This window comes from Marmota marmota, unplaced genomic scaffold, assembly GCF_001458135.2.
Source record: "Marmota marmota marmota unplaced genomic scaffold, marMar, whole genome shotgun sequence".
NCBI classification, from domain to species: domain Eukaryota; kingdom Metazoa; phylum Chordata; class Mammalia; order Rodentia; family Sciuridae; genus Marmota; species Marmota marmota.
The window spans coordinates 1,430,652-1,444,928 of record NW_026000283.1 but is presented as its reverse complement, the minus strand read 5'-3'; the positions used below and the strand labels follow the sequence as shown (position 1 = coordinate 1,444,928).

At 33.9% G+C, this 14,277-nt stretch overlaps 1 protein-coding gene across 1 annotated transcript in view; it reads right to left on the bottom strand.

The window, feature by feature from the left end:
* Positions 1–1,813: 1,813 nt before the first annotated feature.
* Znf280c (zinc finger protein 280C) overlaps positions 1,814–14,277 on the bottom strand; it is a 54,684-nt gene continuing 42,220 nt past the window's right edge. The window contains exons 15-20 of the mRNA XM_015498487.2: positions 13,945–14,255; positions 12,752–12,892; positions 6,871–6,933; positions 3,795–3,913; positions 3,612–3,648; positions 1,814–3,486 (exon numbers count right to left, since the gene is read on the bottom strand). Of these exons, the coding sequence (XP_015353973.1) occupies positions 3,471–3,486; positions 3,612–3,648; positions 3,795–3,913; positions 6,871–6,933; positions 12,752–12,892; positions 13,945–14,255 (687 nt within the window). The 3' untranslated portion in view covers positions 1,814–3,470. The remainder of the gene's footprint in view (positions 3,487–3,611; positions 3,649–3,794; positions 3,914–6,870; positions 6,934–12,751; positions 12,893–13,944; positions 14,256–14,277) is intronic.

Sequence of the window (14,277 nt, the reverse complement as noted above, 5' to 3'; positions counted from 1 at the left end):
ACATACATACACACACACACTATTGTTCCCTACTTAATTTTTCTCTATAGATCACCATTCAGAATACTATAAAGTTTTCTTTTTTAGTTATGAAGGATGTTTTCTATTTTTAAAATTTTTATTGATACACTATAATTATACATTAATAGTAGGACTTGATGCCATATATTTGCACATTATTTACATTCTATTGTATTTCTCCCCACCACTAAAATGTAAGCCCCATGAGAGATGATTTCATCCTGTATTTCCAACACCTAGAACAGTGGTAGGTATATAGTAGATAATTATTTGATGAACAAACAAAGACTGAAGAAGTTGTTTTGTCAATGTGTCACAAAGGGCAAGAATCTAAATCTGTGTATAAGTGGTTACTTTTCTAACAATGGTGATGAATTGAAACTGACATATAACTTTTAGTCAGCTAAAACAAAAAGCCAGTAGGCAGGTATGCAAGAGATGGGTATTTCTGAATCAAGATGAAAAATCTATTTAGGATAGCCTGAAGATAAAGAGGGATCAGAGGCTGGGGTTGTAGCTCAGTGTTAGAGCACTTGCCTAGCATGTGTGAGGCACTGGGTTCTATTCTCAGACCACATATCAATAAATAAATAAAATTTAAAAATTCATCAACAACTAATAAAAATATTTTTTAAAAAAGAGGGATCAGGGTGACAAGATAAAATTCATTAGTACCAATTAAAACACAATTGTAACTGCCTATAATAAGTAAGGTTAATATTGATTGAAATGTTTTAAACATTAAAATGCTGTTACATGGCACAGGACTTTAAGAGTATTATATGTGTATTTTGAATCTTTATTAACAGTATTATATTTTTAAGAAAATACCCTGATATATAAGAAATAGAATTCTATGGAAGAACATAAAGCTGTATCCCTGTACCTAATGTACTGCTTATAGCATGTGGTGTTTCATGTTTCTGAACTGTTGGCAGAGAACCTACACATAAATAAAAAGAGAACCTATCTTTAAAATGCAAATAAATTATTTCTGGGTGAACGTTTAAATTTTTTTAAAAATGAGCATCATTAATTCCACTAAACTTGTATACTTATGAATCGTTAAAGTGGCAAACTTTATATTACATATATTTTATCACAATTTAAAGGTTTTAAAAAATTGAGTAGAAAAGTGGAAATTGACAAAATATCCTAGAGATAGGTATGAAAATAAAAGACCAGAGTATCATGAAGTTCACTACTATGAAACAAACCACTTCTAAAAATTTTGGAAAATGATTCATAGTTTCAAAATACATTCATGAAGTTTTGATTTTGGAGTTTAAGGAAAAAAACACTCATGATTGAGTCAAATGACTTCAGAGCTTGTCCACCTTTATGTTTAATAAGATCACAAAGCGGGCTTTTGCTAGGTTTTAAAGTTCAAGAAAGAAGCCTGGTGTAGTAGTGCACCCCAGTAATCCCAGATACTTGGGAGGTTAAGGCAGAAAGATAACAAGTTCAAGGCCAGCCTTGACAACTCAGCAAGACCCAGTCTCATTGTAAAAAATAAAAAGGGCTGGGGATGTGGCTCAGTGGCAGAGTGCCTTTGAGTTTAATTCCCAATAATGCAGGAAAAATGTTCAAGAAATTACTTAATAAAATATAAACAGTGAGCTTCTAAATATGCTGGGAGAAAAAGTGCAAGATGCATTCAATAGATAATGTTCTTGATCTGTAGGCCAAGCAATCAGGCTTTCATGTGAGAATCAAAGCAATCTTTCTAGTTACTTATATGATACAATCTACAGTTTTATATGAAGTTATTTATTAGAAAACAATTCTCAAGGCCCTTTAACAATACAAATTTTATTAAAAAAATAAGTAACATCAAAACTGTTCAGCAAATCTATATTCAATGTAACCAAAATAAACAAACACCAAATTAAAAAAAATATACATCTATATATATATATGGGCAAGAAACAAGTGCATTTTTTGGTCCCAATATTTTTGAATATATTATCTTTATCCAAAGGAATTACATTAATGGCTAAGAAGATATTATGTATTAGATAATCAGAAATGTAACTTTAAAATTTGTTTTAAGGTCTGAAAGAGGAGTTTTTGCCAATTCTTTATGTCTTTGAACTCACAATCCCTAAGATGTTAATGAAAGTCCCAAGATAGAGCATGTAATAATGTCTAATGAGCTGAACAAGTATCAAAATTAAGAAGCTACCAGTAGGTAGCCACATGAAATCTGTGGAGAATTATAAAGAAAATTATTGGAGTTCTTAACAAAAACAAAACAAACACAAAACAAAAGCTTTAAAGAGAAGAGTACAAAAATAGACATAACAAAACGGACATCAATAAACTTGATGAAGAACAACATAACATCAAGCTACTAAAATTTAATGAAAAAAATTTAAATTAAAAAATCTAAATATTAGTATTGCTGAAAACTCCTAGGATTAATACTGGATAAAACTTTAAATGACAATGTGAATAGTTGTTACTTTGGAACTGTAAATTTAAAGTTTTTTTTCCAAAAACATAAAAGTAATCTTGGTTCTCTATACAACAGAAATTTCATTTTCTTTAGACTGCATGCATGCTATAGGAAGATTAAAGGGCAGCAGCCAAAATGATTCGACTTCAACTTGGATGTTGAAGCACTGATTTGATGGGCTTTTCTTGGTTAGAATCAACCCATAAGCTTAAGATCAAGAACGAAAGCCCCCAGTGGGGAGTTGTGCTCAATTTGGTGGGCCTTGAGGTCATCTCTGGCCAAATCAGCATCAGCATTATGGGAGGCCAGTCAGGTAGGAAGGGACTCTCCCCAAGATCTGATTCCTTAAGGCCACAAACTAGAAGAAGTCTCACAGTCAAATAATTCACATTCCTTGGAAAGACAGAACAGGCATCAGTTGTGTCCATCGAAGGGGGACACTGTCCAGGAGTACACTGGACATTTTTTGAAATTTCTGTGTTGCTTCTGCATCTGAAAAATAGGAAAAAAAATAGAACAATGACAGACAAAGAATGAGGGAAAAAACATCTATCTGACCTAAAAATGTAAGACTTATAAGAAATTAAGAAAGCAGACAAAACAGACAAAAAAGATGAACAGCCATGTCATTTGGAATGTAATATTCAGAAGGCAAGTACAGGAGAAAAAAACACAAATTATTTTAAGCAAAGCAAGAAAAGATCATAGCAACAAAAGTTATTTTTGGAGAAAGTCAACTAGAGGGAAAAAAAAACACGTTAAGACATGTTAACCTGACACAAAGATAAGGTGGAATAAGAATCTAGTGCCATCTGAAAGCTGAAAAGAGCTGAATGTCATGAACTTTGTTTAACCACCTTCATGTGAGAAAACACTTCAGAACTTTGAACTTAGGAAACTGCCTTTGTGTAAGAAAACACTTCAGAACTTTGAACTTAGGAAATTCCAACTTGTCTTGCACCAGGTTGCACGAGCTCCATAGAGCAGGAATCTATTTCAACAAGCCGCTTTAAAAACAAAAACAAAAACAAAATACTTTAATATTTTTCATTTCTATTAATTATACATTTTAAAATTGCAACAGTGCTAAAATCCATCAAAGTAAAATGCACTGAATTAAAATTAAACTTACTCAGAAGTGGGTTCAGAAGTTGAGGTACTTTCGGAAACTGTAACCAGAAGAAGAGTTTTACATTTAAAACAGCATATATGAAGAATAAATTAATTTGTAATACCTGAAAGTCCATACTGTGGCTGATCAAAAGTACTAGATTAAATATCTAAAATTCAAAGTAACACTATTATATATACATACCATTCTCTATTACAACTTGGCAAGTATGAGTTTTACGTTGACTTAAGTGTTTAGCCATACGGTCTAAGCCAGAAGAATCAGTTAGGAAATCACACTTAAGGCACACAAGAGTAATGCCCCTACGGAAAAAAGAATTAGATGGTAAGAGAGACTCTTATCTTGTATAGAAATCAATACACAAGTTCAATGATTACTGCTCCACATAATATAACTTTTTATTTTATGTACCAAGATTATCATTTTCAAATTCTGTAATATGAAATATACATTTGCCGAGGACTTCCTTTGCACATTGTACTACTAGGTATCACAGACACAATTAGTGAAGAAATAGGGTACAGTCTATGCAGCCTATAATCTTGTGTCTAATTTAAGACAAAATTAGAAAGGAAATGTGAGATGGGCTAGGATTGTAGCTCAGTGGTAGACTGCTTGCCTGGAATATGTGAGGCACTGGGTTCAATTCTCAGCACCATGTGTAAATAAGTAAAATAAACATCCATTGGCAACTAAAAAATATTTAAAAAAGAAAATGTGAGGATTTAAAAATAAATTCCTTAATGTAATTATTATCAGTTTATTAACAAAGCATAAATATATTTTTCAAGTTCATCAGATACTTTGAATTGGAATATCCTTCCTGTATAGGAATAAAAAACAGTAACATATGGGTTGGGGTTGTGGCTGAGTGCTAGAGTGCTAGCCTAGTACATGTGAGGCACTGGGTTCGATTCTCAGAACCACATAAAAATAAATAAATTTAAAAAAATGGTAACAGAGCTGCGGATGTGGCTCAAATGGTAGCACGCTCACCTAGCATGTGTGAGGCACTGGGTTCGATTCTCAGCACCACGTAAAAATAAAAAAAATAAAGATATTGTGGAAAAAAAAACCCAGTAACATCCCTTAGATTCATTCTCCCCTGAAGTTCTAGTCTTAATAGTCTGTTTTTATACCTAGCTCTTACTCAGATGAATCACATATTATCTTTGTAAAATTGAAATTGTGTGCTTTCCTCCCCCAAATCATCCTTCCTGTTTGTTCTCTCTTATGGTGCCACTTCCCTGACACTGATACAAACCAGTAGTTATCTTTTCCTTAAAACATTCAATATTTCAAACATCTAGAACAGTAACAATTTATTGGGCAGGTTGAGGGTTTTAGACATATCAGCTGATTTATATCTTATAACAACCCAGAGAAGCAGGCGCTGTCATTAGCACTTTTCTATAGAGGACAGGATCAAGTTTACTTAACTACCAAGGCCAGCATGAGGTTTGAAACTGAACCCTTTGATTCCAGAGCTCATGATATTAAATATGATGTGATAACACTTCACTACCTAGGTCATCATTAAATCAGTTTTAACTACCACAATAACCTTTATCAGTCTATGCCTCATGCAACTACAACTTACCTTATATACCCAATCACAGTCTTCCTTTGGAACCCTTGATTCTACTCAAAACAATAGTGGTTTCCCCAATGTTCTCCAAATTAAAATTAAGTATAAGTGACTTGGAATCATTTTAAACAATTCTAAACTCTGGATCTAAGCTCAAAACCATTCTCCCATGGGCTGAAGCTGTGGCTCAGTGGCAGAGCACTTGCCTGGCACGTGTGAGGCACTGAGTTTGATCTTCAGCACCATATAAAAATAAATAAATAAAAATAAAGATAAATAAAATAAAAAATATTCCTGCAGACATTGATTTTAATACCACATTATATAAACTTTGTGTTTTTCCCAAAATACACTACAAGTTATCCACTGTGAATGTCTGAATGTGTACTGTATGCTTTCTGTTTCCCATTATGCAAACTTTTATTCATGATATTTCTTCCAACTAGAATGCCCCTGTGCCTCTTAGAAGTAGAAAACATCTCTCTCCTTTGAAATCAGTTGCTTTGATTGTACTTATTACAAACCTCCTTGTATTATTGTAGTTATTTTTGTTCATACATTTATATCCCTCCAATAAATTGTACATTCCTTGAAGAGAGGTACCAAGCTGGCTGCCTTCTTTATCACTATAATTTGTATAGGATCTGATATATTCTGTTGTATATGTGGCGGATGTACAACAAATAATTAAAAAATAAAGAATTCATTTTAATAAAATAGTAATTACAAAAATATTATTCTATAGAACTATAAACATACTAAGTACCATATATAAAAAAATGACCAATTTTCTTTTTAAAATTGAGAACCACCCAAGTTAGGAAAAAAGCATCTTAGATCTTTAAAATCATACAGTTAATTTAGAAACCAAGCACACAAGTGAGCTTGTCAACAAAGTGAAAATCAAATTAAAATCTCATCTTCAACATTAAACCTATTTTCATTCTTTAAAAATATTCAGTAAAGGTAACACTTATTTTACTTTTTTCCCCCAAGTCACTGAATTGAGTAATGATTTAAAATAGCATGACTATGTTTTAAAAATTGAATCAAATTTCCCTCTATTTATGAGTTGTTGGTTCAACATCATCCACGTTGTTTTTAATATGTACATTAACTTCTTTAACAAATATTTTCTGAATGCCTATTACACGCCACGCACTATTCAATATGAGCAAAACAAACAAGGAAAGATGGATGGAAAAGGAATTAGAAAACTGAAAAACCCACAATGCTTAGCAGCTTCTAAGTATTTGCGATATAACTAAAGTTAATTATCATTTAGAAATATTAATCAGTAATTCTTTCTGTACAGTAAGCAAGCTATGTACTTTTATTTCATAAAGAAAAACTAAGAATTTGAAAGCTATATATTAATTTTAACTCTTACAATGTTTTAATGAACTCATTTCTATTCAAATATCATTAGCCTTATTTTTTGTTTTACAATGCAAATGCATGAAGATTTGATCTCAATGCCTGGCACCACTGAACCAAAGTTCAGTCAGAGATGACAGGCCATCCCTCACTATGATCAAAGAATATAGTGAACAGAATTGTATCATGTCCAGTAACAATCACTGAGAGTTTCAAATCAGGTACCCAACTATTACGTTTTTAAAAGTTACTATAATTTTTCAGTAAAAGAATGGAAAAAGATCAACCAGTTACCTGAGAATTCCTGAATGCTTCTTGAAAATATAAAACCGTTTACTTGGGTGGTTGCTATGAGAACTGGAGAGATAAAACACAAACAAGATTTTTAAAAACTTTTATTATATAAAAAGTTATATTAATTACATGACCACATTTCAATTCTTTTCTTAATTTTTCAATTTTGAATAAAAGATCATTATTAAATGATAAGATTCTGTTGATCACTGCTATGATCTGAATTATTGTCCCTCCCCCCAAATTCATATGTTAAAACCTAACCCCCATTGTGATGCTATTAGGAGGTAGAGCCTTTGAGTGGAGAGCAGAATTCTTATGAATGAGACTAATGCCCTTGTAAGAGAGACCTTAGAAAGACTCTGGCTTGCCCCTTTCACCAGGTGATGATGCAGTAACAAAATGCTATCAGGAATGGGCCCTCACCAGAAACCTGTTATCTGCTGGCACCTTGATTGTGGGCTTCCCAGCCTCCAGAACTATGAGAAATAAATTTCTGTTGTTTAAAAAAGCCACCCAGTCTATAGTATTTGGCCCAAATGGACTAAGACAGTCATTTCTGTTTAATTCAATATTTTTATCTTACATTCCATTTTACCTGTAGTATATTTTCTAATGACATATTTCCCTGAGAACATTCTTAAGATGTTCAGTACTTCACCACTATAAAAAAAATACTCAAAGAGTTAAAAATGCAAACAGCATCAAATTAATTCTTTCAATTATTAAGAGTAAAAACAATTAAAAAGTTATTTGCTACTAATGTATTTTGCTGTAATAGAAATTGCTATGAATAATAATTATTTATTTTCTAATCTTAAAACATTGGGGGAGGGCAAATAGTCCTAATGATACTAGAAGTAAATTTTTTATTTTTTGCGGTACTGGGGATTGAAGAAAGGGGTACATTACCACTGAGCTACATCCCCAGTTTGTTTTAAATTTTTTAAATATTTTGAGACAGGATCTCACTTAGTTGCCCAGGCTGGCCTTGAACTTGAGATCCTCCTGCTTCAGCCTCCTGAGTCCTGGGATTACAAGCATGTGCTGCCACCATGCCTGGATTAGTAGGAGAACTTTTAAAGAAAGCAAATTTAAGGAAGTGGAACTTGTGAGTTAAAAGAATGCTTCTCCTATGCAAAGAACCAAAAAACAACAACAATCTAAACTTTGTAGACAATGGTAATAGTTTTTATACCCCCGCCTTTTAACTCACAAGGAAAGCTTTCCTGTTAGAAACTAGCCTAGTGCAGCAACACTAAAAGTGTGGTCCATGGACCAGCAGCATCAGCATCACCTGAGATCTTATGAGAAATGCAGTTATCTCAGCTCTCCCTCACCATAAATCTAACAAATTAATCTCTGGCAGTGGAGCCCAGAAATTGATTTTAATGCATTTTCTAGCTGATTCCTATGCAAGTTAAAGTTTGAGAAGCACTAACTGTATTTTGCACTAACAGATACAAATGAGTAAACATGCCATGGCAATAGCTACCCTCAAACACAAGGTAACCACCACCAGCAAACTATGCATGCATGGGGAAAGAATCTGACATTAAACATTAAACCTATTTTCATTCTTTAATGAAAGAATCTTTACAATCTCAAGAAAATACTCTCAGAATAGGTACCATGGTAAATATAAAGAGCTTCTCTCACAAGATAATATAGACACACATGAAACAGAATAATGAAATATTACAGAACTCAAGAGAAATTATCCCTGTTGAGTGTCAATGATCAGACACTTCACAGAAGGTGAACTGAGGGAAGGAGAGGGGCATTCCAGGAAATAACTAAGAATAGGAAATTCACTTTAGATGTTGAATATGGAGAAACTATCTTGTGAAAAAGATCAATAATCTGGGGGCCTTTCTTCTGAGAATATACTTGGTTATGGTTTGGGAATAAAGGTACTTGACCTTATAGAGAACTTAGTCCTATGAGAAAAAGTTTATACCAGGTAGGAGTAAGGGTATGCCACTTACAGTGAGGTATGAGGCAAGAAAGCATAGTGCTACTAAAGTAGGAAATATGAAAGGGACCCATAAGGCCTTTAGAGAGAACTGGAATCTTTCAGTTCTATATAAGGCTAATGATAAATAAGAGTTTAATGTGTGGAATGACAGTGCAGGTTTGGGGCTCACTGGAATTTGGGAGCCTGTGGCCTATTGAGAATGATAAGGGACAGAATGGGACTAGAGGTCCTATGAGATATTTTGGGGCTTCTATGGAAAATGGGATAAGAAGAATGAAATGACACATGGTGTCAGGGTTTAGAACTTAAATGTTCTCCAAAGCCCACATGCTAAAGCATTGATCATCAGCCTGTGGTACTACTGTGAAGTGGTGAAGTCTTTATGTGCTCTAGAAGTCTATGGGACATCAGACTCTTTCTTTTCATTTCCATGCCACCACATAGTGAGGGCTTTGCCCCAGTTTGTGCTCCCCACCATAATGCACTGCCTTGCCCCTGTCCTAAAAACAAAGCCAGCTGACCATGGACTGAAACCTCTGAAACCCTGGGCCAAAATAAAATTTTCTTCCTTATAAGTTGTTTATCTTAGGTATTCTGTCATAGTCACAGAATTCTAACACACATAGGTTTAAGAAACATCAAAAATATTTTCCAATTTAATCCTTTATAAATGAGGGGCAGAGTTAATGTACCATTAGGGCAGTCATGTGTTTGGCACAGAGTGAGATCAACATTGTTCCCAGCAGCATACTGAGGAAAAGGCTGGCTGGGGCTCTATTTAGAACAACTGAGGTAAGGGTGTAAAACCACTGAGGTAGTGGGAAGGTAGAGTGATAAACTGCAGAAGGTAGATTCTCAGGAAGCCACAATATATGGTGGCAGAGCAAGAAAACCTCACCAGCTTCAGAAACTTGGGACAGTGAATTATTTCCAGCTGTTGCTTCACATTTATGCAAATAATACCCTGAAGCAGACTGAGTATAAAGGGTATTGGGATGAAGGTGGTTTGAATCCTAGACATACAATAATGTTTGACTTAATATCAAACAGAAATGAAGAACTAGGTCTCAGTAAACTCATCATTGAAATTGGGAGGATTTACAGTTGAAAGGTAAAAGAGAAAACACTGAGAGTGGTTAAAGTAGTGACAGTTTAACAGAAATTGAGTTTCAAACGTGAGTGATTAGAGACAGAGGGTGTAACTCAGTGGTACAGCACTTGATTAGCATGTTCAAGGCCCTGGGTTCCATCCCTGGTCCCAAAATCAAAGTGATTAGTCAAAATTATCAAATACTCTAAAGAAGTCACAGAGGGGTAAGAATGAAAACTAGTGAGCATATTTAGTATTGGGACATGACTGATAATTTTTTTTTTATACCGGAGATTAAATCCAGGGGCATTTAACTACTGAGCCACATCTCCAGCCCTTTTTAATATTTTATTTAGAGATAAGGTCTCACTGAGTTGCTTAGGGCCTTGGTAAGTTGTGAGGTTGGCTTTGAACTCACACTCCTCCTGCCTCAGCCTCCCCGACCACTGAGATTGATAAGCATGTGCCACCACACCTGGCCACCTAGTTTAAAAGTTTAAACTACCTTTTAAAGGAGTAACTTTAGCTATAGGTAGGGATAATACTCATATTACAAAGAGTAAAAAATGACAAATAAGCTAGTAAAAAATATTCTTTGTAAATGCTGATGGTAAAAGAAAGATAAGCAAATACACAAAATAAAAACAAATCACCCTCATCCTACAAAGCAAACAAACAAACCCCAAAATCCAAGAACTCTTATAGGCAGAAGATATGTGTAGAAAGAAATTAAATGAATGCCCAAAACAGCTGAATAAAGTTGTGGAGGAAATATAGATGATTATAAAAGTGGATCATGTCTATTTTCTGAGATTAAACTATGGATGAAGGAAAAAATTTGAGGTAGGAAAAAGTTAATCTTGGGAAAATCAAAAGCAATGACCTCTGAGTAATCTGTAGGCAAGATTAATAACTGAGAAAATAGAATAAAATTCTTAAGGTCATGAAAAGTATTTAGACAACTGATGCTGATAAAACAGATATTTTTAAAAGACCAAATTAAAGATCATTAATTCATAGCTGAAACAAGTGTCTCGATAGACTAGAAGCAAGCACAGATACTTCAAAAAGGATAAAAGATTCAAGAACAGCAAGACTAAGCATGACTGAAGATGTAAAAGGATTCTAGGACAAAAAACAAAGCACCATTCAAAACAGATGACCCTTAAGGCTTGGTGAGGTTGACTAAAAAATTGGATTGATGCTGCTGGAATAGAAACAGTGATCAAGACCCTGAAAGTAATGTAATGAGAATTTGAAATCAATATTGTGTACAATAAGATAAAATGAGACTGTGGTAAGAAAGGGAAGTGGACGCGAAAGAAGTTAGAAGTGAACGTGAAATGCTAGCACAAAGAAGTCAAAGTATCCTGAGGTCAGGCTGAACGTTATGGAGGTGGGGTGGGAAATGCTGAAGTCATCAAAAAGTGAGGGAAAACCCTTCATACCTGGGGTAGCCTACTAGGACCAGAAAGCAACAAATAGACCTTGTTACAATCTTCGATAAAACTACTTTTATTGGTTATATCTTTTTACTAACTGAAATAGAACTACCTCAATATTTATATCTGAATTTTTTTGGCTATTTAAAAAAGTCCATCCTAAAGGAATAAGTCCCTACAAAATAAGTCCAAATGAAAGTAAAATGAACTCTGAAGTCTTTCTTCTAGCATGGAGTACACAGTAGGTACACAAATTATGGCAGCTGAATCAATATATGAAAAAGAATTCCAGGGCTGGGGTTGTGATTTAAAGATAGAGCGCTCGCCTAGCATGCGTGAGGCACTGGATTTGATCCTCAGCACCAAATAAAAATAAAATAAAGGTATTGTGTCCATCTACAATTAAAAAATAAATGTTGAAAACAGAATTCTAATAGCAATAGTATGAATGGAGTATTCTTATAGTTTCTTATTTCATATTTCACTGAATGAATTTAAACATAGATGGATGGCTAGAGAAAGGAATGGATAAATGGATAAGGGAAGAGTGGAAGAGGGAAAAGAAGAGAGAAAAAGAGAGGGAAAGAGAGGGAGGCAGGTAGAGTAGCAGGCCAAAAGAAAAAGTAAATAATATTCTTAGCATTACTGAAAAACCTGGAGCCTCTCAAAGTGATCATCTGAAGAGGGTAATTCGTGTAGTTACATGTGTTTATTTGATAAATATATTGAAGACATTTAAAATTTTATATTTAAGCTGGGTGTAGTGGCTCACACCTATAATCCCAGTGACTAAAGAGGCTGAGGCAGGAGAATTCCTGATTTGAGGCCAGCCTGAATAAGTCAACGAGACCCTAAGTAACTTAGTGAGACCCTGACTCAAAAGTAAAAGGGGCTGAGGATGAAGCTAAATAGTAAAGTTGCCTAGGGTTCAATACCCAGTACCAAGTTTAACTAAATTAAATCAAAATTTTGTATTTGAAAATAACCACTTTTTTACTGAGAAGAAAAAAAAAATTCCCATAGCAAAACACATTTCCCTAATAAAGCCATTCTTATTTCATTAGTCTAACCGTTCTTACAATTTCTTTCCTAGTATTTTGATCAGTTACTGTACTGAAACAGTGCAAGGAACATCCTTGAAGTTCCCTTACGTTAGACTTTTAGCTCCTTGATAAGACAAACTTGCTTCTAATATGGGAACTTTGTTTTTAAAAAATCAACTTCTTGAATGGATATTTTAATTATTATTATTATTTAGGTGCTTGGGATGAACTCGGGGCCTGGCAACATGCTAAGCAAGGGTTCTACTGCTGAACTAAACCCCCATCCCTGAATGACAATTTTGATCAACAATTTACATATTTAACTTACCTCATCATATGATTTATAAAGGCTTTGTTACAGTTAGTGTTGTATTTGCAAAAATTACAGTGGATATATATAGAAAAGTGGCTTGCAAAGTCCTTTATTTTGGAATGACATTCAATGCACTTGTGAATTCCCCGACGACACCTTATGAAGGCAAAGGGAAAAAAATGATAAAAACATATTGTAAAACAAAAACAATAATGCAATGTCTTATTAAGAATTGATTAATTAAAAAAGGAGGTTATATTCCATTTATGTATGATGTGTCAAAATGTCTTCTACTGTCATGTATAACTAATTAGAACAAATAAAAAATTTTTAAAAAGAATTCATTAATTGAGGGGCTGGGGTTGTAGCTCAGTGGTAGAGTGTGCTTGCTTACCATGATTGAGGCACTAGGTTCAATTCTCAGAACCCCATTAAAAAAAGATCCATCATCAACTAAAATATATGTGTATATAAAGAATTCATTAATTAAAGACAAGATGTTTAAATTAATATCCTTAAATAGAAACTTAAAATTTGAAAATATACTTTGAAACAATAAGTTAGAACAAGTGCAAAAAGTCAAACATCAGGGGCTGGGGTTGTGGCTTAGTGGTAGAGAGCTTGCCTAGCATGGGTGAGGCACTGGGTTCGATTCTCAGCACCACATATAAACAAACAAATAACTAAAGGTCCATCAATAACTAACAAAATTTTTTTTTAAAAAGTCAAACACCGGGCTGGGGATGTGGCTCAAGCGGTAGCGCGCTCGCCTGGCATGCGTGTGGCCTGGGTTCGATCCTCAGCACCACATACAAACAAAGATGTTGTGTCCACCAAAAACTAAAAAAACACATAAATATTAAAATTCTCTCTCTCTATTTCTAAAAAAAAAAAAAGTCAAACACCAGTTAATATTTCCATGGAATGAAATGGATCAAATTAGCTGATTCAACTATCACAAGATTAAAAATATGGAATAAACACAGTAATTTGAATTTTGCTCAGCAAACGTAAAAAGTCTATCTTTTATCATGTAAATGGTAATAAAAAGGTCTACTTTTTACATTCACTTGCCTTTATGCCAGATAAGTGATTATCATGTAAATGTGCAAGAGGGTTCTGTGATATAGTAAATTATATTAAAATGAACTTTTAATATTTAAAATTAAATTAGTATTTTTAACAGGACTAATAAAGATAAAAAGTACCTTAAGTTTTTCAAAGCTATGCTGATTTTATTTTTTCTGTTGCGTTGTCTCTTCTGCTTGTAAGAGTGTTTGGCTTTGCTTTTAGTTGTAACTCCACTCTGTTTACTTGTGTTGGGTTTACTTGCAGCAGAGGCAGCTGCATTAGGCTTACTTGTCTTAGATTTACTTGCATTAGATTTTGTGAGATTTTTAGCAGTTGTGCTTTTAGACTTTGGAGGTAAGACCTGAAGAGAAGAAATACTTGGAGCACAATTGGATGGTGTACTTGATGGTCTTGGCTGAAGAGGTCCAAATGAAGCTCGAATAGTAACCTAAAACAACAATTATATATAT